A 23,230-nucleotide genomic window follows, 5' to 3' on the forward strand; every position below is an offset into this window, starting at 1 on the left:
TTTGGAACATTTGTATTCTTACAGGCTTCTTTCTTTTCATTCTGTCAATTAGGTTAGTATTGTGGAGTAACTACAATGATGTTGATCCAGCCTCACTGTAACTGTTTTAAAGTCACCATTGGCCTCATGATGAAATCCCTGAGTGGTTTCCTTCCTCTCCGGCAACTGAGTTAGGAAGGACGCCTGTTTTTTTGGAGTGACTGGGTGTATTTATACACCATCTAAAGTGGAATTAATAACTTCACCATGCTCAAAGGGATATTCAATATCTGCTTTTTTTAAATGTATACCCATCTACCAATAGGCATTGGAAAACCTCCCTGGTCTTTGTGGTTGAATCTATGTTTGAAATGCACTGCTCGACTGATGGACCTTACAGATAATTGTATATGTGGGGTACAGAGATGAGGTAGTCATTCAAAAATAATGTTAAACACTATTGCTGCACACAGAGTGAGTCCATGCAACTTGTTATGTGACTTGTTAAGCAAATTTGTACTCGTGAACTTATTTAGGCTTGCCAAAACAAAGGGGTTGAATACTTATTGGCTCAATACATTTCAGCTTTTAATTTTTAATTAATTGGTCAAAATTTCAAAAAACATAATTCCAGTTTGACATTAAGGGGTATTGTATGTAGGCCAGTGACAAAAACATCTCTATTTAATCCAATTTAATTTCAGGCTGTAACACAACAAAATGTGAAAAAAGTCAAGGGGTGTGAATACTTTCTGAAGGCACTGTAAATTAAAAGGGGGAAATCACTGTCATTGTGAAAACACTTACCGAGGTAAACTCATGTTGAATTGTACCAGAGGGTAAAATCAAGATAATCTCATAGCCTAGGACCAAATCACAGTTTAGCTAGCTACTACGATTAACATTTACGTTAACAGTCTGTCACAAGGTACTAATGACAGGAGATCATAGGCACTAGTTATTTCAACCCTTTTGAGGATGTATTTTACACTCTGCAATTTCCCCCACACAATATATGACATTACCTTCTCTTTACTCCAAAATATCACTATTGCAAAGACACATTAGGTCTACAAGAGGCTTTCATGATTATTTCTACATTTAAACATTGAAGTCTTAAAAAGGATGTAAATCCCAAATGATGTCACAATTTCCGACTTTTGACCATTTAAAAAGACATCCAGATTACCAATAAGAATATGCTAAGGGACAATACTGTCCCATGTTGCTCTCTTCCTCCTTTCTAACAACAACAAGGTTTTATTTCCAGGTTCACACATCACTCCCGATGGGAGAGGCATAGTGTGTTCATCTGCCCCCTCTCTTTTCTTTCAGCACCTCCCTAAACCCCATTTTAGCCTAATCTTAAAATGTGTGGCATTTAGATTTTTTTTGTTGTCTGTATTTTTGATGTTGTTGTGTTTTGTTGTCACAAACTAAATGATAATCACAAGACCCCGTTGTTTAGTATCTTCCCTAGTAAACAGACAGTATCTGGATGTGGGTGCAGAGCACAGTAAGGAAGAAGTGGTGCATCTCTGGGGAGAGAGAGAGAGACAGATCTGGCTGTTGTGTTGTGTACTTCTCCAGGGCCCGAGGTGCTGTTGGCAGTGGGGACAGTGGAGTGGGCACACTCTCAGACATCTGTTTGCACACTGCTGCTGGGACTGCTGGCTGGGGGGAGCACTCAGCCGGCACAACAACCACCACCATCACCTACCCTACCTTCGGTTGAAAATGGACTTTTAAAGAAATTGACATATTGATAGGGTAAATACATCCTTGTGTGGTTTTAAATGACAACAACACTTGTTGTTGAGAGCAGAATGCAGTATCCCAGATATATGCCATATTACAAGATTAAGAAAATGTAAGCATATGATGTGACAAAGTTTGGGTACCACAGAATGGTTGGCTGGTTTAGGCCCTCATTATAAATAAGAAATTGTTCTTAACTGACTTGCCTTGCTAAATAAAAAATACAAGCATAGTTGGAATTTTCAAAACAATTAAAGCAACCGACTCACCTGACACACACCCTTCTGTGCTGTGATTGTGAATGGCAATACTCAAATGTGACTGGACAGTTCTAATCAAATGATTTAGCATTGGATCGTATCAACCCTCTCCCTGTAATCAGATTATGAGTGCACTGTACTGTGTCTGTACACTGTATACCTTCACCTATTAATATGATCAACCTTGTGTCATTGATTTCCCCAGTGATGGAAACACTATCATGTTAATTATCACAACCATCTGGTCCAGACAGTGAAAAAGCTTCCTCTGCCTGTCTCTCACAGATTTGTAGCTGTCAGTCAGTCAACCCTCCGTCTTCAAACAAGTCACCAGGGCTTAGGAAGAGCAGAGCAGCAGAGATCACTAACTCTACTGTAGCTTCAGTCTCAGGGGATTTAGGAGTGGCGTTAGATTCATCTCCAGCTGGAAATTTGACTCTCCTTCTCTAACAATATTGTTGCTCGCACCTCCCTTTACCACAAATCACTATGGATTTTGGTGCTTGGTTGGTTCCCTTTTGCTGCATGGATATTTATTTGTGGTGTTTTTATAAAAACAACCTAATTTCTTCACAGTATGTGTTCCCTTTAGTGAAATGTAATTGATTGTATTCAGTGAAGATGAAGTTGTTTTCAGTCAAATGAGACAATAACACGCTGGCATGCTGCATTTACCCTGATGTTCAAAAGGATAACTTTATATTGTTGTGTTGTACATAACATGGTGATAATAAGAGGTATTACTGTTGGGGTTATTTCAATCGCTTTGCAATTTTCACAAGTATGTGGTACATTTTCACAACACTCAGTACAAAAATCTAAACAGATCATCAAGATGGCAGTTGTTTCAAAACTAGGGTTGCAAAGCTACCGGTTATTTACCAAAGTTACCGTAATCTTCAGTAATTTTGGTAATTAACAGAAAATATATGGCAAACTATCGTAACTTTGGTAATTTACACTCAAATAACTTTGTAAAAATTATTAATGTAAAGTATTCATTCATTATATCTGTGTCCATATTGTCCATGAGTTTCTAGTAGATAGACTATATGGTTCAACAGAATATAGACTAATTCATGAGAAAAAGCATCTAATCAACAATGGCATTATTTTCTATTAACTCTGCAACTCTTCAAACTATTTATTTTTTCCACAAGTGCTGCCAGTTTGACCCCCAAAAGATTGACAACAAATACATATTGAGATAGTAAAATAAATAAATTTGTAAAAAATGATATAAAGGATATTTAATGCTGAAACCCTCATATTAAATACCAATGGTATTCACTAAATTTATGGTTTATATTTAGGATAATGTTTTACAGCTTTGTCATTCTATTTGTATTATTTGTATTATTTGATATGATTATTTCATATGTTTTACATGTGATAAGGGCAGCAGGTAGCCTAGCGGTTAAGCGTGCTGGGCCGGTGACTGAAAGTTCTCTTGTTTGAATCCAGAGCCAACTAGGCGAAAAATCTGTCATTGTGCCCTTGAGCAAGGCACTTAACCCTAATTGCTCCTGTAAATCGCTCTGGATAAGTGTCTGCTAAATTATTTAAATGTAAATAATGACACCTGTGATAATCTGAAGTACCCAAAAGAGCCACTAGATGTGATAGATTACAGGAAATCCTTGAAAGATACCAACATTCTGGTAGTTTACTGGCAAAATGTTCCTTTTGCAACCCAATTCAAAACTAAGCACATTTTCAATTGACTAATAAGTACAACACACAACATCATACAGTAACTTTTTTCACATTACAATACATGTTCATATAAGGTCATTGCTTTTAACAATGCAATGCTCACATTGCTGTTGATATGATTGTTTTCTCATTTGTTAAAATACATTTGACTATTACTTAATCCGACTGCTCTTAATCGATAATCACTTAACCTTTTGGTAAACCTAAAGATGTTAAACTATTTTTTTCTACCATAGATTTTGAGAACTACATAATGAAAATATATGTTTGTAAAGAATAAACATATAAAGTATGATATATATATACTTTAATGTACTATTATGATGATGAATATTGGGATTTCACTTCACAGTTAATTTTAAGCAATCTGATATTGACAAGATCAGAGATTTACTCTACCATATAAACGAAAACAGCAGTAACTACACTTCAGTTAAAATTGAAGTATGTAGTATCTGTTTTATCTTGTGACAAAGTGTCCTGGTTCAGTTATGTTCCATTTCAGAAAACAAATGGTGTCAAATTTTCAGTAACTACAAAATCCAAGTCAAAACCAAGGCAAACAGCAGTAAGTGAAGTTACTAAATGAAGTTACTGCACTATGGCTTTGGTCCACTCTGTTTAGACTGCAGTTACTGCAGTTTGCCTTGCCCCTCACACACTATGAGACTGCCAAGAAAGTTGGATAAACACATTTAGATATTAGATAGTGCACTTTGCTTTTGCATTACCCAAATATTGTTTAAGGTCATAGAAAGGCAGAGGGCAGTATCAGCATTTTAGGGGTCATAGGTCAGATCAGTGGTCATGGTTTATATTACTTCATAATACAGTTTTTGTTCAATCACTTGTGCAATTTTTGTGGTATGTGGTAAATAACAGCACAAAAATCTAGCACAACAGATCATCAAAATTGCTCATGTTTCAAAACTCTAAGCACATTTTCAATTGTCTGAGTACAACAAACAAATTAACAGTCACTTGTTCATTGCACCAAATCAGTCTTTCAATTTGCATATATATTAAATCTAAGTATCTGCTTTTCAAAATGCAATATTCACTTTACTTTTGATATGATTTTCTTGTCTTTTGTTAACAATACAATTAACTAGCACTTAATCAAACTGCTCAAAACTGATAACTACTGAACCCAAAACTATGTAGTGCCTAGTTAACATATCTGAACAGTCTACATTTCTATCAATTTGACATCAATTTATGTTGGAAGGTAAATCATAAATGGGTTTGGCTTTAAATACTTCATCATCATTCTCCATCAGCCAATGTGCTTCACAATGTCAAAGTGGAAAGAGTCACTCTATGTGCTTCCATTTGAAATGATAGTGTAGTGTACAATGCACTGCTGAAATAGCTGGGTTTTATATAACAGTGTATTCCACTCATTGTCTGAATTTACACTGTAAGCTGATTCATTTCAAGCAGAGAGAGAGGCGATACTGTAACAGTTGACAAGTCACGTAAAAAAAGAAAGTGATCTTGTACAATGTTGCATGGGGCAGAAATGGAAAACAACACCATTCTGTATTTTTACAGTAGCCAACTGCTTTACATTACCCTTATTTATGATGATTTATCTAACATATGTACTTTAGAAGGATAATATAAGACTAACATATTTCTCAACATGCTCACAACTTGCCATTGGATTCAAATCATAAAAAAAAATATGCATGTCAAGTTATAGTCAAATACTGTATGGAAAATTATATTTCAGTCTACTATTCATCACTTCAAAAAGAAGAGGTTTGAAATGTGTATCTTGTACTTTTTGCTATTGGATTTCATGGTAGTTAAAATGACTCAATACTGAGCCTATCATTATCTGATGTATTGGTGATTAAACTAAATGTTCTCATGGTATTTCACGGAAACGTTTATTTTGCATGAATGACTCATTGGGGCCAGATGTGTGAAACCACAATGAATACATAATCAAAGGTTCTGAACATAAGATAGTGGGCATTACAAGTGTTATCAGTTTAGAGTTTTGTACTTAGAGTTAGAAAATATACCACTTACATCTGAAACATTTGCAAAAGTAACTGAAAAACAAAAACGGTAAGATAATACATCAGTACATTATCACTTATCTACCTACAACATATTTGGCTGGAGAACCCAAAAAATTGAAAGCCATTTTTCTCAGATTTGCTGTTTGCCTTCAGTTCAGGTGGCTGCCCTGCCCTTGCACTTAGTCTTCCTCTTGTTCCCCTATCGCCATGGGTACACCTTCCTGTAAACGATCTCACTATACTTTGATTTAACCTGTTCTGTCTTAAAAATGACTGTAGATGTCCTTAAAGATTAGAATGTTCCAAAGTGGTTCGCCAAAAAGAGGAGAAGATACTGCAGACGACACATGTATCATTCAGGGTTACTATCAAACAGGTATGTCACATTTCTGTTTTGTCCATAACTTGCTATCTGCTTGTAGCAGGACGTGTTTACAGGGATCTTTTTCTCTCAATATAAGTGACATCCCACTGGGCACAAACTGGTCGAATCAACGTTGTTTCAACGTAATTTGGCAACGTATTGTGACGTGGAATCTATGTGGAAAAGAAATTGGATTTGAGCAAAGTCATCAACGTTGTTTTGAGGGTGAAATTTCAACCACAGGATTATGTCATCATGGTAACCAAATTTCAGCATAGACTAACCTTGCACAAAATATGTTGATTTTGTACCTTTAAAACAATGTCAGATTTCCAACATTATATCCACTATCACAATGACAAAAAATTAGGCTTGGCAGCATCTACTGGAGAGTTGATCAATGTACCACTAGCTTTTGGTCTCCCATCCAAAGTTTTAACCAAGCCTTGCTTGGCTATGATACTGACTATTGCCAATGTGCTATTGTGAGAATGATTGTTGAGAGATCTCCACATAAAAATAAAAATACTGTAGATTCACTGTTGCTATTTGAAGTCATTAAAAAGGGTAGGTTTAAGAGAGCAAATTAAATGTGACCATACTTTATCGACCATCAATTATGTTAATTCGGCCTGTATAGCATTTTCAAAGTCATCAACAGCTATTGTTTGAATTCAACCCAGAATTCCACTAAAAATAGACAATACAATAAGCTTAGGGTTTCAAGCTCTGGTTGATTTCAAATGTAAAGATAATTAGAGATATTGAAATGTGTTTGGCAACCAAATATCAAAATTTGAAGGAGATGAATTATCTGCTTGGATAGTTTCATCTGTGCCACTGAATTAGTCTTTAATTCCAGTTTGTCTACAAACAAAACAATTATATGTTAAATTCACGTCTCCATCTCAACCATAAATCTAAGTGAAAGAATAGGTCTAAATCAAATGAAAGTGTATTTAAAGTTTGATTTAATTTAGTGTAATTTGTAATTTGATACAGTGTAATTTACAGTACTGTAGGAAATTACATTCAGAGGGCAAATTTGAAACACGTACAGTTTAAGTCGGAAGTTTACATACACCTTAGCCAAATACATTTAAACTCAGTTTTACTGACTTTTTATCCAAGTAAAAAGTGTCTCTCTTAGGTCAGTTAGGATCACCACATTATTTTAAGAATGTGAAATGTCAGAATAATAGTAGAGAGAATGATTCATTTCTTTCATCACATTCCCAGTGGGTCAGAAGTTTACATACACTCAATTAGTATTTGGTAGCATTGCCTTTAAATTGTTTACTTGGGTCAACATTTTGGGTAGCCTTCCACAAGCTTCCCACAATAAGTTGGGTGAATTTTGGCCCATTCCTCCTGACAGAGCTGGTGTAACTGAGTCAGGTTTGTAGGCCTCCTTGCTCACACACGCTTTTTAAGTTCTGCCTACAACATTTCTATAGGATTGAGGTCAGGGCTTTGTGATGGCCACTCCAATACCTAGACTTTGTTGTCCTTAAGCCATGTTGCCACAACTCTGGAAGTATGCTTGGGGTCATTGTCCATTTGGAAGAACCATTTGCGACCAAGCTTTAACTTCTGAAGACTGAAGTCTTGAGATTTTATTTAAATATACATCATTTTCTTTCCTCATGATGCCATCTAGTTTGTGAAGTGCACCAGTCCCCCCTGCAGCAAAGCACCCCCACAACATGATGCTGCCACCCCCGTGCTTCACAGTTGGGATGGTGTTCTTCGGCTTGCAATCCTCCCCTTTTTCCTCCAAACATAAAGATTGTCATTATGGCCAAACAGTTCTGTTTTTGTTTCATCAGACCAGAGGACATTTCTACAAAACGTACGATCTTTGTCCCCATGTGCAGTTGCAAACCGTAGTCTGGCTTTTTGATGGTGGTTTTGGAGCAGTGGCTTCTTCCTTGCTGAGCGGCCTTTCAGGTTATGTCTATATAGGACTCGTTTTACTGTGGATATAGCTACTTTTGCACCTGCTTCCTCCAGCATCTAAACAAGGTCCTTTTCAGTTGTTCTGGGATTGATTTGCACTTTTCACACCAAAGTATGTTCATATCTAGGAGACAGGAGGCGTCTCCTTCCTGAGCGGTATGACGGCTGCGTGGTTCCATGATGTTTATACTTGCATACTATTGTTTGAAATACATCCACAGGTAGACCTCCAATTGACTCAAATTATGTCAATTAGACTATCAGAAGCTTCTGAAGCCATGACATAATTTTCTGGAATTTTCCAAGCTGTTTAAAGCCACAGTCAACTTAGTGAATGTAAACTTCTGACCCAATGGAATTGTGATACAGTGAAATAATTAGTCTGAAAACCATTGTTGGAAAAATTACTTGTGTCATGCATAAAGTAGATGTCCTAACCGACTTGCCAAAACTATAGTTTGTTAACAAGAAATTTGTGGAGTGGTTGAAAAACGAGTTTTAATGACTCCAACCTAAGTGTATGTAAACCTCCGACTTCAACTGTACTTGAATTTGAGCTAACCCTGGACCATGATAAGAACTGTCTGACAGTCACCAGGGGAAGAGCAAGCTAGTTCCATGTTGGTCACTGGGATATGGAAAGTGATGGCAGTGGCAGGGGCCAACTGAAATAAAGCAGATAATGCTTCCATCCTTAAAGGGATACTTCTGGATTTTGGCTATGACACCCTTTATCTATTTACACAGTCAGATGAATTTATGGATACCATTTGTATGTCTCTGTATCCAGTATGCAGGAAGTTGGAGGTAGTTTCGCAAGCCAATGCTAATTCAATTAGCACAATGATTGGAAGTCTATGGTATCTACAAGCATGCTAGCAGTTACCATAGACCTCCAGGCATTGCGTTAATGCTAGTTAGCAATTGTGCTAACGCTGGTTAGCAACTTCCTTCAAACTGCACGCAGAGACACAGGAATGATATCCACAAGTTCATCTGACTGTGGGGAAGTATATAAAGGGCTTCATTGCCAAAATCCAGAAGTATCCCTTTAGGATGAAGCATAGTTGACTAGTTAACCCTTTCAATTATAGCCTAGTCTCAGACCCCAATTTCAAAGTCCTGGATTGGGTAATTTCACAGGCGATTTGCTTGCCTTACTTGACAGTTCAACTGGCTAATTGAAGAAGTACATTTCTAGTTTATGTGAATGTTTAAGAAATGCTACTTAAAGTCAGAGTCATGACAATAACGTTTTTTTTGGGGGGGGGGGATTTTACATCTTTTTTAACTCAAGGTGGTAGGCTACAGCAATTGTATTATGGAGGTACAATTTGGAATTCAACTAATTTTACATTGTAAAGTAGGTCTACTATGCATTTGTAATAACTCAACGAATATGAAATGTGCTTCTCTTTTCCTACAATGAAATGATTTGAGGCTTCTATAGTGTCATTGTGTCCAGAACAATGTAAGGGGTGCATGTGTTGACTCGCAAGCTGCCTGATCTCGCGAGTTTATCTGGTAATTACAAGGCTGTGTGTGTGTGTGTGCAGTGAGAATCTGTGTCCAGTGTGCAAAATTGTACGGCTAGCTGTTAATGCTTACCCTAGGCCTATGAAATTATCAGTTGGGTTTCATAAATGGAAAAAAAATATATCCTTCAGATAACTTAAATATTCATACTAATGTGGTATTGTCTAATTATTTTATCTAAAAACTAAAACGGACATTTTTCAAGTTTGACATGGTGGGAATTAGAATACACCGGCAAACGCATATCCAAAACCCGCGCCAAATATTGGTGGTTCAAAATGTGTGAGTATTATTTGGCTAACCCCACAAAATGTGACATTCCACTAGTAATTAACAATTAAGAAATCACTACTTCGGTAGCACAAGCTAAAAGTCAAGTTTAAGAAGCGGTGTCTACGGTACCCGTGGAGGCACAAACCTTATCTTCAAACAAAAGCGCGAAACGCTTTCACCTCCCCAGTCAGTCCGTGCGGATCGCAACTCAGTGCAGCCTCATCTCGGAGAACGCCATTGAGAAAGAGTGAGTGAAAGAGAGAGAGAGAGAGAGAGAGAGAGAGAGAGCGAGCAAGAGAGAAATAGAGCAGATCAGAGGAAGAGAAAGGAAAGAGACAGAGCGACATACTCTGTGAAAAAAAGTGTCCATAATTCGTCACCCTTTCTTTCTCAATTTCCATCACAAACCCTACCGGTGCTTGGATGAACCAAAACCTATCGATCAGTCAGTGCTACACCTGGATCTCCTGACCAGCTCCGAGCAGGCATGTCCCGAAGGAAGCAGAGCAACCCCAGGCAAATTAAACGTAAGTTTTACAGCCTCGCTGTCCTGTTATCTACCAAAGCTTGTTGGAGAAGTTAAATTAGGTTAGTGAGTGACTAGTCACTTCAGCACCGATGTCAATTGGCAATCCCAGATTTAATTGATACTGTTGATGTAGTTTCGTTCATTGATAAATTAGTTATGTTTTTGATCAATCATATTCTGTCATATGCTATTGCTGAGAAAGGCGTTCCATCTTCTGACTTTTCAAATGATGTTTTTACAGATATAGGAGTTTGCTTGGTGTTTGCTAAAAAGTGGATAGGTTACTTTATAATATTTTTACATATTTATGTCAAGCAAATCAGGATTCTATTCTTGTGATTTATTATAATGTGCTGATATGATCTACAGACATTAAACACCTAAAGTTAAAGAGTGTATATCCTTTGCAAACTGCCTTCTTGGAATTCTGTTTCCAATTAAACAAATTAAGTATTATATCTTAAGCAATTATGTAGTAATACTAATGTCAGATATACTGAATAACCTAAGTCAAATGAGGAATGTCCCCCTTCTCACACACACACACACACACACACACACACACACACACACACACACACACACACACACACACACACACACACACACACACACACACACACACACACACACACACACACACACACACACACACACACACACACACACACACAAACTGTATAAATAAATTAAACCTAAATTAAAACTTTTACAATAATAGCATGAACCCTAATCATTCTGCAGAGTAGGTAGTGATTGTGTCACTGTCTAAATATATAATTGGTTATACACATTTCTAACTGGACAGGTTATATACATAAAAAAATACTGAAAAGTGTTCATGGTAATATAATAACTAAAATATATATGTAAAATACAATGGACAGTGTTTTTAATAGTACTACATGTACTTGTTGTTAGTTTCATCCCCATTTCAACAAAGCATTGTGCCTCTGAATCTCTGATAATTCAAGGGTTATTTCAATCACTTCAAATACCAATGCTTTGAGTGAAATACCATGTGACATGTGACAGAATTGATCTATATAGATTTTATTTCCTGTGATTTTAAACTAGTTGTGAAATGTGTTTATGTAATTCCAAATGTGGAATTGAAATGGCTGGCCTAGCAGGCTTCCCAGTGGAAATGTCATACTAACAGTGGTCATAGCAACGTTGCATTTTAGGTCTGCTCTTTAGAGACTTGAAAACAACGCTGACTTTTTATTGTGCCTTTTTTCATTTTGTATTGGCAAAGATTCATCGTATTCATCATACTTTTCTTGTTATAAGCAGTGTAGTGAATTGTGGTGTTGAAGAGCATTTGCAACAACCACCTATACACCTACTGTACAATACAGTCCTATGTGGTTATTCTATATTGACCATGTCATTTAGCTGTATGACTGTCTATGTGGTTATTCTATATTGACCATGTCATTTAGCTCTATGACTGTCTATGTGGTTATTCTATATTGACCATGTCATTTAGCTCTATGACTGTCTATGTGGTTATTCTATATTGACCATGTCATTTAGCTGTATGACTGTCTATGTGGTTATTCTATATTGACCATGTCATTTAGCTCTATGACTGTCTATGTGGTTATTCTATATTGACCATGTCATTTAGCTGTATGACTGTCTATGTGGTTATTCTATATTGACCATGTCATTTAGCTGTGTGACTGTCTATGTGGTTATTCTATATTGACCATGTCATTTAGCTGTATGACTGTCTATGTGGTTATTCTATATTGGCCATGTCATTTAGCTGTATGACTGTCTATGTGGTTATTCTATATTGACCATGTCATTTAGCTCTATGACTGTCTATGTGGTTATTCTATATTGACCATGTCATTTAGCTGTATGACTGTCTATGTGGTTATTCTATATTGACCATGTTATTTACGTCCGTCTGATTCACTGGGAATCCCTTGTCCTACGACTTGGGTTTATTTGAAGAGCAGGTAGGAAGAGACTCCTTTCGGATGTCTCATTGTTGTCGGACTTATAGACATGATGAGAAAAAGTAATGAGTACTGTCCACTCACAAGATATTTTAGATAACTCAAAAATAAAAATTTTGTTTCAATATGTGAAATAGTTATTCCAGTAATAGTGTGATTGGTAATGTGGATACAGCACGGGGAAGAAATATATACTTCATTTATACAGTGTGTGTGTCTGTGTGTGTGTAAATTATGATTCTGTTTTTACATGAGGAATTTACTTAATAGTGGTTACGATTAGTCAGTAATTGATTGCACTGTATATGGCTGTCAACAAAATGTAATTATATATTCCAGGAAGATTTTGAAACATTATTTTTGTTGTTGTTGCAGTATCAGCAAAATGGCAATACATTACTGCAAATGTCTATTTTCTAAAAGATCTTCAAAGGCTTGTCACTCACGGCCACAGCTTGTTTTATGCATTTACAGTTTGAACATGTTTTCCGTCATTTTAGTATTTTAGGCAAATTAAGAAGTTGATAGTCGGAAATATATTTTTTCAGTACCTATGAATATATTTTCAAAGAACACTTAGAAAATTTGTTCTGATTACCAAATGTAAGTGGGTATCATGGTTCTGAATTATGAACTTACCGGTTATAGATTAAATGCAAACGCTCCAAGACTCTTTTGATGTAGACCGAACAATTGAAATTATGTTTGTTGTAATTTAATAATAATAATAAGAAAAAAAACTGTTTTTCTGCTCGGTATAATTACAGTGTAATTGGTATGCATGTGTTGCTATTCATGATTATTTTGAGCAGAGAAAGCATTGCTGATCTATGAGGAATACGCACAAACCTGTATACTATAGCCTAGCATGATGTGCTAAACCCACTTGTGTAAGAACCAATCACAAGGAGGATGCCTCTGAATTTTGTTGTCAAGCAAAGAAGTACTGCCTTGATGTGAGCATCCTCATATCCACTGTGACCCAGGCGTGCCTGAATTACTATGTCATGTGTAAGAGGTTGTTAATGAGAGGTGAGGAGTGAGGATACAGTGTTGAAAGAACTAAAGCATTAGTTAGAAACAGAAAGGTCAAAGGAAACCTTGATATGTCCTACCCCAGGAACTAGGAGCTAGGGAAAGGCCTGCGGACCAGGAACTAGGAGCTAGGGAAAGGCCTGAGGACCAGGAACTAGGAGCTAGGGAAAGGCCTGAGGACCAGGAACTAGGAGCTAGGGAAAGGACTGAGGACCAGGAACTGGGAGCTAGGGAAAGGCCTGAGGACCAGGAACTAGGAGCTAGGGAAAGACCTGAGGACCAGGAACTAGGAGCTAGGGAAAGGCCTGAGGACCAGGAACTAGGACCTAGGGAAAGGACTGAGGACCAGGAACTGGGAGCTAGGGAAAGGCCTGAGGACCAGGAACTAGGAGCTAGGGAAAGACCTGAGGACCAGGAACTAGGAGCTAGGGAAAGGCCTGAGGACCAGGAACTAGGACCTAGGGAAAGACCTGAGGACCAGGAACTAGGAGCTAGGGAAAGACCAGAAGACCAGGAACTAGGAGCTAGGGAAAGGCCTGAGGACCAGGAACTAGGAGCTAGGGAAAGACCTGAGGACCAGGAACTAGGAGCTAGGGAAAGGCCTGAGGACCAGGAACCAGGCAATGCACAGAAAGTCAGCGCAGACAGTCATTCTAAAGGACAAAAAGGTTGTTGGGCGCAGTTTCCCCCCCATCCTGCATACATTGGGCCGTTATCTAAAATTGTGATTTATGCAGTATTTTAATATTTTGCTTATTCCTTCCCCTTGGGTGCTCTCTGAGCGATGATAAAAAGGCGAAGCTGAAAGAGCACCATTAATTTGCTCCGATGACTGGGGAGATAAGGACAGATAATGGAAAAGATAAGCAGGGAAGATATACCATCAGAAACCCGATTATTACCATTAAAATTCCAACCCAGCAATCTGCAGCCGGCTGATAATTCCCTCTCCGTTTCCACCACTTTGGATGATAAGGCAAAAAATAGTCACTCAGTGCTCCTTGATTAGGCTGCCTGGATATCCCGATAATACTGTGATAAATTATGTATTTCCCCCTTGTTTTTTTCCTCTGAAACGTTACATCTGATTTTTTTTCTTCTATATTTCTGGGTCGTCCCTGTATCCCTCCCTCCTTGCCTCTCTTCCTCTCCCAAGAAAGGGATAAAAACCCATACACTTTTATTGTAATAAGAGTTTGATAGAAAGGGGAGATAGTGGAGGAGGTGTTTTGTATGGGAGCACATATCAATGTTATCAGTCCATCTCTGTGGGCCAGCTGCTAGCTGCTGTTGTTTCTAGCCTTATCACCTCGTGCCAATATGCCAATAAATGGCCCAGATTGCCAGCTAGCCGCTCCAAAGCAGATCAGCTAAATTTGACAGAAATGATGGAAATATGTCTGATGCTCAGCGGATTGTGATTGGAGGAGAATATGTGAATTCCTTCAAGGCTCCCTCCTTCCCTCCCCCGTCTCACCTCTCTGTGGCTCATAGTGCTATGCTGTGGTGTGTCCATACCTCTCCCACTGAGGGGTACATTTTGATTCTTAATAGGAAGGCAGAGATATGAACAGAGCTGAATGGAAAACGCCTCCCCTCAGAGTCATTTTTCTGTAAAATTGCTCCCAAAGTTTGGTGGCGTGTAGATGAGCCGAGATGATGCACGGAGCCTCTTCCCCCAGTGTTGTTTATGGAGGAATCCTATTGGAAGGGTGTTGAGAGGGCCGTGCACAAGACATCCAATGTCAGATGTGCTTATTAAATTGACTTAGCACTCTTCCCTGGCCGAACTGTTGTCTTCACTACAGTACATGGTACTGCCTGTGACTTCGTGAATTCCTGTTGTAGCGTTAACTAGCCCTTTACCAGATACAGGACTGCTCCTCTCTGCTGTTAAACCATTCAGTGGAGTCCAGAACTTGTACTGTGCAGAAATGAAACTACACTGTGATGAGTATGTATATGTTCATTCTAGAAGGATAACTACTATATTATATATTAGTGTTTACTGAATTGGTTGCCTACACCTACTTTCTGTGTGTGTGTGTGTGTGTGTGTGTGTGTGTGTGTGTGTGTGTGTGTGTGTGTGTGTGTGTGTGTGTGTGTGTGTGTGTGTGTGTGTGTGGGCTTGGCTGTGCATGCGTACGGGTGTGTGAGTGTGTGTGTGTTTGTTCATACGTGAGTGTGTGTGAGACTGGGGATTGTGGTCAACTTTAGGCCTGTGCTCTGTCATGAAAGGTCATCTGCCTAGTAGAAGTGCTGTCTTCTATTTGACCTCTGTCACAGCTGAATCAACTTGTAAATCAACTCAAGCAGTCTGATGTTTTGGGGGGGGAATCATCATATCTGTGTTCGGATGCCAGCCTCTCGTATTTAAGGGTTTCTTTTTCATTCGCCTGACAATCACGCTGCCTCTCTTGTGCTCCTCATAGATTTCTGTCATATGAAGAATGGTTGTTGAATGCCAACTTTCCCTCAAACATCTGTTCCCTGCCAATAACAGCTTGTGTTGTGTTGCTTCCTCGTCGTCTTGGCGGATGGATCCCGGTTCGCCTTCACTCTCTTTCTCAAGCACTGATGTTGCACCACCAATGTATGCAAATAGCATGCTGTCTCCAGTCTTCACATGATTTCTGGCTATTTTATTTAACATTTATACTTTCAAGTATTGTTGTTGCGATTGTATGTCAGATTGACGTTAAGCGCCCGTTTTATAGGCCACATTTCGGATATAACATTAGCAACTATGAAATGGAATGTAGAGTGTGGATGGATGTGTGTTTCCTTTGTTGAAAAAACTGCCAGCTGAAGTGGAGGCTGAGCTGAAGTTGGCTGCTGAGTGTGTGTGTGAGTGAGTGGGTGTGAGTGTGTGTGTGTGTTACAGTGGTGCTGCAGTGCAGCTTGAACAGCACAATGAGATGTGGGCATTGGTCGCTGGGTCGCTGGTTTCAAAAGGTGGAGGTCATTTCCTGTTTCCTCTTTGTCTTCCTCTTTCCTGTAATTCCACCACTGTTATCCCAGTGACTCTTCACTGTTGCAAGTCATTATCTGCTCCTTCATAGTTGTCAATGGATTATTCAACATGGATTGTTGTTTTTCAGGATCTGATCACAAAAGTGTTTTTCAGTTTTAGTGCTGCTCTTGCTTGCTACAGAGATGGGTTAGGATTAGATGGCTCAGTCCCTTTCAAAGAATTTCTATTAAAAGGACATGTTCTCTCGTACGTCCCTTTTCGTTTGCATGCCGTTGTAAATCAAATAAAAGAATAGGTAATGGTGCCCCAACAAATCCTAATCGTTTGTTCCTCCGTTTATTTAGATTTGATATCAAGTGATGCCTTTTGAGCCCCAGGTAACAATTGACTTTCAGCCGTTTGAGTTAATAGCCTTGTTTCTAGCTTGTACGGATCAATATGTGTATTAATTAATCACAGCTATCAGGAGCCGGATCTGGTTCCATTTGTTGTTACATCAGCAAAATATCAATAGAGAAAGTGGACTCCCTGATCGTCATGGCAACTTCATCTCTTAGGTCAAAGAGAGTTTATCTTATCTTGCTGCCGAGAGTGGCAAACTGCTTAGGAATCTAGTTTAGACTCTAAGATCATCGATTTAAGCTTTTTTTCTTGTTGTTTCGGGGAGGGGAGAAAAGAAGAGGGCTGCATTCTAATCACAACAGAGATGTTAAGATTTGAATATTGATCACTCTCCAAAGGCCATTATAGGATAGCTATGGCCTCTAGTCCAGCTGTTGTTCAAGTACGTCCTTTTAAGACCCAAACAAGGCTTTGATTATCAGTGTCAGCGTGTCAACACGGAGTATGTCTGTATAGCTGTCTGACAGTACATTTCCTACTGCTACAGACATAGGCTGAGTATGAAATGCCATCCTTCCCACTATATAGGATGCCAAGGCAGACACACAATACAATGCTTACAGACCAGTGTCTATACACATCGTGACACTTCTCTTCATCACGACACCATAAACATTCACATATATTATTTGGCATATTGAATAATAAGTAAATTGATAGATTTTGGTATATCCTTGTATCAGCCACATTTATCATGGTGCACAGTTCCTAAAAAACTGTATTGTAGATAACATAGTGTTAGGCTAGTTTTTTTTCCGATTAAGTCTTTGTGTATATTATGAATATGGCCAGTTTTTCCAGGATGTGACTTTGCCATGTGCATGTTGATATGATATGAATATAATCATGTGTGGGTCTGCGCATCATCATGATGTGTCAGGGAGGTGGACCAGGGTCTGGTCTCACAGGAAGTTGGCCTGGTGGTGTAGGGATCTGCTGGGTCCCTCTATGACTATGGCCCAATTGGTACACTATTCCCTATATAGTGCACTACTTTTGGCCAGAGCCCTGGTCAAAAATAGTGCACTACAGTATATAGAGGATACATTTGGGATGCACGCCATGCCTCTACCTCATCAGCGGGAGAATAGTCCTCAGGCTAGGAGCACACAGGAACATGTTTTTTCCTCCCTCTCTTTTTGCCTTCAGGACACAATTGCCTCATTTAACATTCTCTATTTGGCCCCTGCCAAGAGGGGAAACAGCCAGGGAGTAAAAGAGCCACCACACATCATGAATTCTTTCATTTAACTTGTAAATTCCCTTTCACCTTGGTGATGGCTGCACAGTTATCTGTCGTGATGGCTGGAGATGTTGCTCAATTAAGGGCTTTTCTGAGGTTACTCCCCAATATCGGAGTGATTTTTGTCGTCTGACGTCATGTTATATTATGGATATGGATATTATGGGTTCTGTTTGGGCTTTTAAACAGCTTAGAAGATCAACACTTGCCTTCCTCTGTTCTATTCTAAAGCAGAATGTTCAAGGACTCTAGTGTTCTAGAATTTCTCTAGAAACTTTTCCCCACTGTGGAGAAATACAGTTCCCATGTATATTTTGTGGGGAGACAATGTTTCAATTAAAATCCAAATGAGATCTGTGTTGTTTCAATGGTCAAATGTTGTGTTAATAATGTGCTATTAGTTACAGTGTTTTCACAAAGTCATGCATTATCACTGCAAATGTATTTTCTGGGGTGCCAGTTTCCTGCAGTGCAGGTTTTGTTGAATCCAGGACCTTGAGGATAGAGGAAGTGACTCAGCCTAGCAGCTGTGAATGTAAAAATGAGTTGTGAACATGATGTAATAACAAAAGTCTACAATTTCACCCTCACAGGAGCAACAACGTCCCTTGTTTTTATTTTCCATGACATATTAGGTGACTGAAAAGGGGTGATTTAGTCAACATCATTTTTTGACCAAGATATGAGTTGGCATGGCAGAAAATGAAGCCCTAATAGCTGTTACGTTTAAGCCTCTCTCTTGGCAGGAATTAGCCACAGCTGTGAAGGACAAGAACAGGGGAAGATAGAACTTTGCATTTCTTGGGCATTAAGGATAAAACACGTCAGACGTCGTAGTTAAGGGATAGGTGGCTACAGCGGATTAAGTAGCAAGCCTTTCAGTTCAATTTGTACATCAGCATTTCTCTGGGCCCAACAGCACAAAACACACAGCACTGCTAAGGGTTCACTGGAAAATCACTAATGACAAAGCTTTGTAAATAGATAAACAATTTATGTCAAATGTGCTGAAAATATAAAACGAACTTCAAAACATGTTAATACTTTAAAGAGGCTATGTTTTGATTCGCAGCATAGCGTGGCAGCATAGCGTGGCAGCATAGCGTGGCAGCATAGCGTGGCAGCATAGCGTGGCAGCAAAGCGTGGCAGCATAGCGTGGCAGCATAGCGTGGCAGCATAGCGTGGCAGCATAGCGTGGCAGCATAGCGTGGCAGCATAGCGTGGCAGCAAAGTGCGTACGGCTGTTGACAGCCCAGTTTACATCCCCCTGATCAGAGGGCATGTCTGCATATGATTAGCCTGGATGCATGCAAATATTCATAATGGAATGATATGCCAATTGTCACTGGCTGATGTTGATCGATTATGTTTTAAATGAGATTATGCAAATCAGATTGGAGGAAGAAGTGTGTCTGATTGGCTGTGATGAGAAGAGTGACAGGTTGCAAAGTGTTATTTCTCCTGTCCTGTAATTAGTCCCCAGCAGTTTGAACTATGTCAAACAAATAGCTATGAAGTGAGATGGTGATGGAACTGCCTACCTGCCTTTCAGAATCAGGCAGCAGTGGATCTCATCTCAAAGAATTCTAATCTGGTAATTGCTAAAGACTGGTTTTGTGACAGTGACTGAGTAGCTTTGGCCGAGAAAAATGCTTTGCCTTATTATATCAGATGTGGTTTTTTTAAACCAAGGTTCCACCAATCAGCCATTCCCTAGGACCAAACCACAGATAGCTTGGCTAAACGCTAAAAGCATCCTCTCATTCAAGACATGATACTTAGAGTCCCAGTTTAGTTTAACTGAAAACTATTGATTTCTGTCTCTATTAAAAGGCTGGTATTAACGTCCATCCCCGTGATAAAATGGTGGTGATGCTTTAGTGGGTGTAACATGCTGGTCTACACAGACCTAGAGCCCAGAGCAGACCGTGGTCTCTCTGTGTGAACCATGTGTCTGGGATTCTCCAAAGAGACACATTTGACCATAATGAAGTTTCTTAAGCTTCTGAAACAGGATAACAACTGGGTCAGATGATAAGCTCGAGCAAAACAGGGTAAGAAAGTAGAAGAAAGTGATTGAGTGATGTCTCTGGCTTTGCCGCCATCACAAGCAGTTGACAGTTAGTTTAGGATCAGATGATTTCACTCTCTAGATTAGAGTGAGGGGAAGCTAGGCAAATCTTCAGGACAAAAAGGTCAAGGGCTTCTCTCCTCTCCTTCTCTCCTCTCCTTCTCTCCTCTCCTTCTCTCTCTCTCTCTCTCTCTTTCTCAACAGCTTCCTTTGACAAACAGGGAAATGTTGCTAAGATTTGTGAAAAAGACGGAACATACCGTCACAGCTAGTAATATTCTATGGAATGACTGACTATAGTTGGAGAATATAGCTCACTGGCCCTGTGGTCAGCATTAGCCCTAGACTGTAACATTTCCTTCTCAGTCATTTGAATAGAATTTTCCTTTGGACTATTGAATAAGATGAACAACAGCTTTCATTTGGGGTAAATCTGTTCTTGTCAACAGGATCTGATAGTGCTACTTGGTACCATAGTATGAACCAGCTAACCAGTGAGAACATGGAAGTTGTTTGACTCTCTCTGTGGTTTCTGAAGGGGGTGAACAATGAACAGTGACAATGGATGACTGGATGATTGAATGATTGGATGATTGGATGATTGGATGCGTACTGTAAACAAACACAATCCACCACAACCCTCTACATCTACATCGTCCTCAGCATCATCCCTTCCAAAACCACCAACAGAGAATCCTTTCCCAGTGCAAAGTTCCGTGCAGAGTCTTTGTGAGATGTGGTAAGATACTGGATCTCCAAGTTAATAAGGTCTTGTCTAGTCCACTGCTCTTTGAATAGTGTGAAGTCATCTCTATATCCAGTTAGCTGGTCTTGGAGTCTGGAAGTCACAGCAGATTTTAGGTACTCCCCCCCCCCTCCCCACACACACAGCCTTATGGAAATGATTATGAAGGGCAGCATGGTGGTGATTCAGTAATGTGAGTGGTGTGTGTGATGCAGTAGAACCTGTCTCTTCAGACAGCCAGGCTGGGCCGTCTCCATTTAACAGGACTCTCTCGTCCATTAGCTTTGTCTAGGGGACGCTTTCAACATCAGGGTCTCACTTGGAATGAAGTGGCTATGATAACAGCAGTCAAACTGCACTATTATGAATCAGTTCTTTTAATCATCTTCCATTGAAAAACCATTCCTCCTCTATTGACTACAACCACTAACCTGACAAAACATGGATTAGCCCAAAGAGATGTTCAGACAATGGAAACCGTCCATCCAGCCATCATTAGGGAAAGCAACCACTGTTTGTTTGAAGTGGTTGAAATGACAACCTTCTTGTCAAAGACTCCTCCAGGAGAATAAAAGGGATTTGTAATTAACATAATAATTATATCCTACGTGTTTGACCTATGGTGTCCCGTTACAATGTTTCAATCCTTCAGCAATGCTTGGCGTGATGATAAAAAACCCATTATACACAGTGAAAATGTAATGAACTTTATTTATCAAAGATGTTTGTCAGGCAATGTTGTTATTTGGGTGAAGACCAATATACTGAAGTTTTTGTGTTATTTGTAGCATTTTGCCCAGAAACATTTTAGTTCAACTCATATCTTTCCAATGTCCCTGCAAGTGATGTCTAAACAGGGTGGCTGGTTTTTATCTGAAATGCAGTTCTTAGTTTCATGTAAAACATCTCATTCTGGGGCTTTAGCTGTAGCTGTCTTATCTTTTTCCCTTATTTCTCCCCAGTCATTTATTTCAATCCCCCAGGTTTATATGTTTCACTCTCCTTTCATTCCTGTGATTGCCTTTCATAAGTTCAAACACTCTACAACACTTCTGGTAACTTTAGTTGTGTATTCACTGTGATTCAACACTAGTTTTTGTATTGTACTGTAGAGCATAGAGTGTCCAGCTCTGTCTTGAGCCTGAACTAAGACGTTGAAAACATCATGACCTAAATCAGTGATGAATAATAACAGAACAGAAGCCTCCCCTAAGCAGGTATTGTATAGGCTACCTACAGTAGGTCTACAGTATGTGAGAGAGGGAGAGAGAGTGTGTGTTCATACTGTACCTGCATGGTGCTCCTCTACAGCTCCAGTTCCTGTGGTTGCTTTGGTCTTTGTCTGCCACCTATCAGCGTATCAGCAGTATGTCTGAGGCCCAGTTGTATAATGCACCATTTATGGCTTTGTGGGGGGAGACGGCGGCCGGGCAGTGGAATCGCCCCAGGCCTTCCCCTCAGTGAGTGGATTAACATCGGCCTGCTTTAGCGGTGCTCTACCACGGTGTGAAATCTGCCCCGCTCTGGGTCCAGGCGACGGACCCCACTACCCCCCCCCCCCCCCCCAACGCAAAGCCTCTCACAGCCATCTGTGAAATGCAGAAACTCTGTGTCTAAGTTGAGTTCAGATCCCAACCGCCAGCCGTGGCCGGGGCCAGGAAGCAAATGGGCAGGCAATTGATGGTTGGGGATCAGCTCACTGATGTCGTGCCGCATGTGCAGGAACCCTGCCTGCCCCCCCCCCCCCCCCTCCCCGCACCGCGGGCGTGTTGGAGGAGGTCTGGGGCTCTGGGCGCTGGCCGAGAGATCTCTGCCTGGTTCCTGCTTGCAGGTCCAAATCCCCCCTCTGTGCATGCCTGCCTGCCTGCCTGTGTGGAGGCGGTGCCACTGCTCCCCTGAGCCCATGCCCAGTCCTTTGAAGATAAGATTTTGATACAGAGTCCCTTTCGGTACGTCGCTAGCTAACGGATGCTCTTTGTGTGTGTCACTGCCCATGCCTGGCCTCTGCTTAGAGCCTGGAGCCACAACTCTTGGTCATAAGGAATGTATAGGTTGTATTTAGGTGAGGGGTGGATAACTACCCTGATAATGGGTGGTTGGGATGTTAGTTACTACATTAGTAGTAATGTTGAACCACAGAGTTGTTGATTAGTCTCTGGTGTCAGACTGGTGTTCATCATAAATGCATCAAAACAGATATTTTCTGTGTAATTTGTTTATCTCAAGATTTTTAGTTGATTTGATTTTGAAGTTGTTTTTATCCATTAAGGGTCCAGTATACAAATAATTCTCCAAACTGTTGAATCTGTGTTTCTTCTCTATTCTATTATGGTGATTCTCTGATGACTCACTCTCTGGCTGATTGTGGGTTTCTTGCCC

At 39.7% G+C, this 23,230-nt stretch overlaps 1 protein-coding gene across 1 annotated transcript in view; it reads left to right on the forward strand.

The window, feature by feature from the left end:
* Positions 1-10,063: 10,063 nt before the first annotated feature.
* LOC109901881 (zinc finger protein ZFPM2) overlaps positions 10,064-23,230 on the forward strand; it is a 147,319-nt gene continuing 134,152 nt past the window's right edge. Inside the window, exon 1 of the mRNA XM_031786956.1 lies at positions 10,064-10,405. Within this exon, the coding sequence (XP_031642816.1) occupies positions 10,366-10,405 (40 nt within the window). The 5' untranslated portion in view covers positions 10,064-10,365. The remainder of the gene's footprint in view (positions 10,406-23,230) is intronic.

Source organism: Oncorhynchus kisutch, linkage group LG13, assembly GCF_002021735.2.
Source record: "Oncorhynchus kisutch isolate 150728-3 linkage group LG13, Okis_V2, whole genome shotgun sequence".
NCBI classification, from domain to species: domain Eukaryota; kingdom Metazoa; phylum Chordata; class Actinopteri; order Salmoniformes; family Salmonidae; genus Oncorhynchus; species Oncorhynchus kisutch.